The following is a 1,646-nucleotide window of genomic DNA, read 5'->3' on the forward strand; positions in this document are numbered from 1 at the left end:
CAATGGACATCTACGCACAGGTGAGAATACGTCACTAAATTGGAGAGTATTTTCTGTAGGCTCTCAATGGTCGAGGCCTCGAGCTGTCTGCCTTGGATTACATCGAGGATGTTCGCAAGTTGCTGTATGAAATTATGGACGGTGTTTCTGTTCATTTTGGAAAGCGAGACCGTAACGGCAATATGCTGTCCAAACGTGTGCCATCTCCTTAATCGCGAGATTCAACTTGACGTGGCGATACTAATTTCAGCCTATCAGCCGCTTGCGTTCGGGTTCGTTCTCTTTGCGGCGGCTCTGACCGTGTTTCAAGTCTAGGATGACTCGTCTCGGACGGGCGTAATCTCTTCCAAGGTCACTACCCAGGGACTGTGCTTGGTGTATGGCGTTTCTGTGTGATATGCATCTTCTGTTGCCTTGGTCGCTGTTGTATTCTTTCCGCAGTCTGAAGACACTTAGTGTTCTTTCTCCAATTCACTCGCGTGTCGAGTCGTCTATTGAGCCGTGTATTATACGCCAGAAGTTCGAAAATGAATAACAATAGCAATAACGTTATGTTAGAGGGAGGGCAAGACACTGATGGTCGCAAATTCAGCAGTCTGCAAGGTAACCGACTGTTTTTTTCTCAACCTGGAAAAGTGAACTCATTGGCAGATATGTGGAGCGAGAAGCTTTCTGCTGGCTCTGATGAGTGGTACGGTAAGGCAGTGTCCTATTGGGAGAATCAGCCTTCTTCCGATGACGGGGTGAGGCTATTGCTTGCGAGTACCCATTGGGTACTACCCAAGCTGGCATCTCTATTTAATAGGTCCTCCAAGGATTTGAAGGGCTGTCGCCAACAGACGTGATGGGCTCTCTCAAGTTCCTCGATACGATAGAGAGAAGAGTCCCCAATCCTCCGATGTATACCAACTTTTGAGCACTTCTAACTCACTGAGTGGTTTTCCAGGTTCCGCACTGTGGTGGACTGCGGCGCTGGAATCGGGCGAGTCAGTCGGGAAGTCTTGACACAGCGATTCCGTGAGGAACTGTCATCGATGTATGTGGCGCTGATGTTGCCGCTTCAGAAACGATAGATCTCGTCGAACCTTGTGCCAACCTCCTGGATACGGCCAGAAAGACTCTCAGTCCTGCCGCCACTGCACCTTGTCATGTGGAGAGGTACGCTGAGAGTTTCCCATTCACACAGTCGTGAACGCCTTTTGGATAGGTTCTTGCAAATGGGTGTTCAAGACTTCAACCCAGAGCTTGGTCGTTATGATATGATATGGAACCAATGGTGTCTCCTGTAGCTCGTTGATGAGAGCTATGATGAAAGCGCACTGGGTTTGGTTCCTGTTAGGTATCTCACCGATGAGGACCTCGTAGCATATCTCAAGCGTTGCAAGGCAGCCTTAGCTCCCAAGGTCAGGGGGGAGTGCTCGACTCCAGACGCTCTAGAGTTCTGCAGTGCTCGCCTCTATTACTTGTTAACAGTCCCTGTGACAGTTGTGATCTGTTTTAGGGCGGCGTAGTAGTCGTGAAGGAGAATGTGGTTATTGAGGGTAAGTTCGTGGTCGATAAAGACGACAACTCCATCACTCGCACGGACTCCCAGTACAAGACGTTGTTCGCACGAGCAGGCTGAGCTTAGTGCTGGAAATGATACA

The 1,646-nt window shown here is 49.5% G+C and overlaps 1 protein-coding gene across 1 annotated transcript; it reads left to right on the forward strand.

Annotated features, from left to right (window-relative positions):
* Positions 1–653: 653 nt before the first annotated feature.
* Pmar_PMAR001264 (Protein C9orf32, putative) lies at positions 654–1,624 on the forward strand (the record flags this gene model as incomplete). Its single annotated transcript, XM_002771165.1, has 7 exons — positions 654–743; positions 806–900; positions 947–1,017; positions 1,065–1,158; positions 1,208–1,285; positions 1,340–1,403; positions 1,502–1,624. The coding sequence occupies 7 exons, from the start codon at positions 654–656 to the stop codon at positions 1,622–1,624; spliced, it is 615 nt and encodes a 204-aa protein (XP_002771211.1).
* Positions 1,625–1,646: the final 22 nt, after the last annotated feature.

The sequence above is a fragment of the Perkinsus marinus genome (assembly GCF_000006405.1).
Source record: "Perkinsus marinus ATCC 50983 genomic scaffold scf_1104296963340, whole genome shotgun sequence".
In the NCBI taxonomy this organism is placed as follows: Eukaryota; Perkinsozoa; order Perkinsida; family Perkinsidae; genus Perkinsus; species Perkinsus marinus.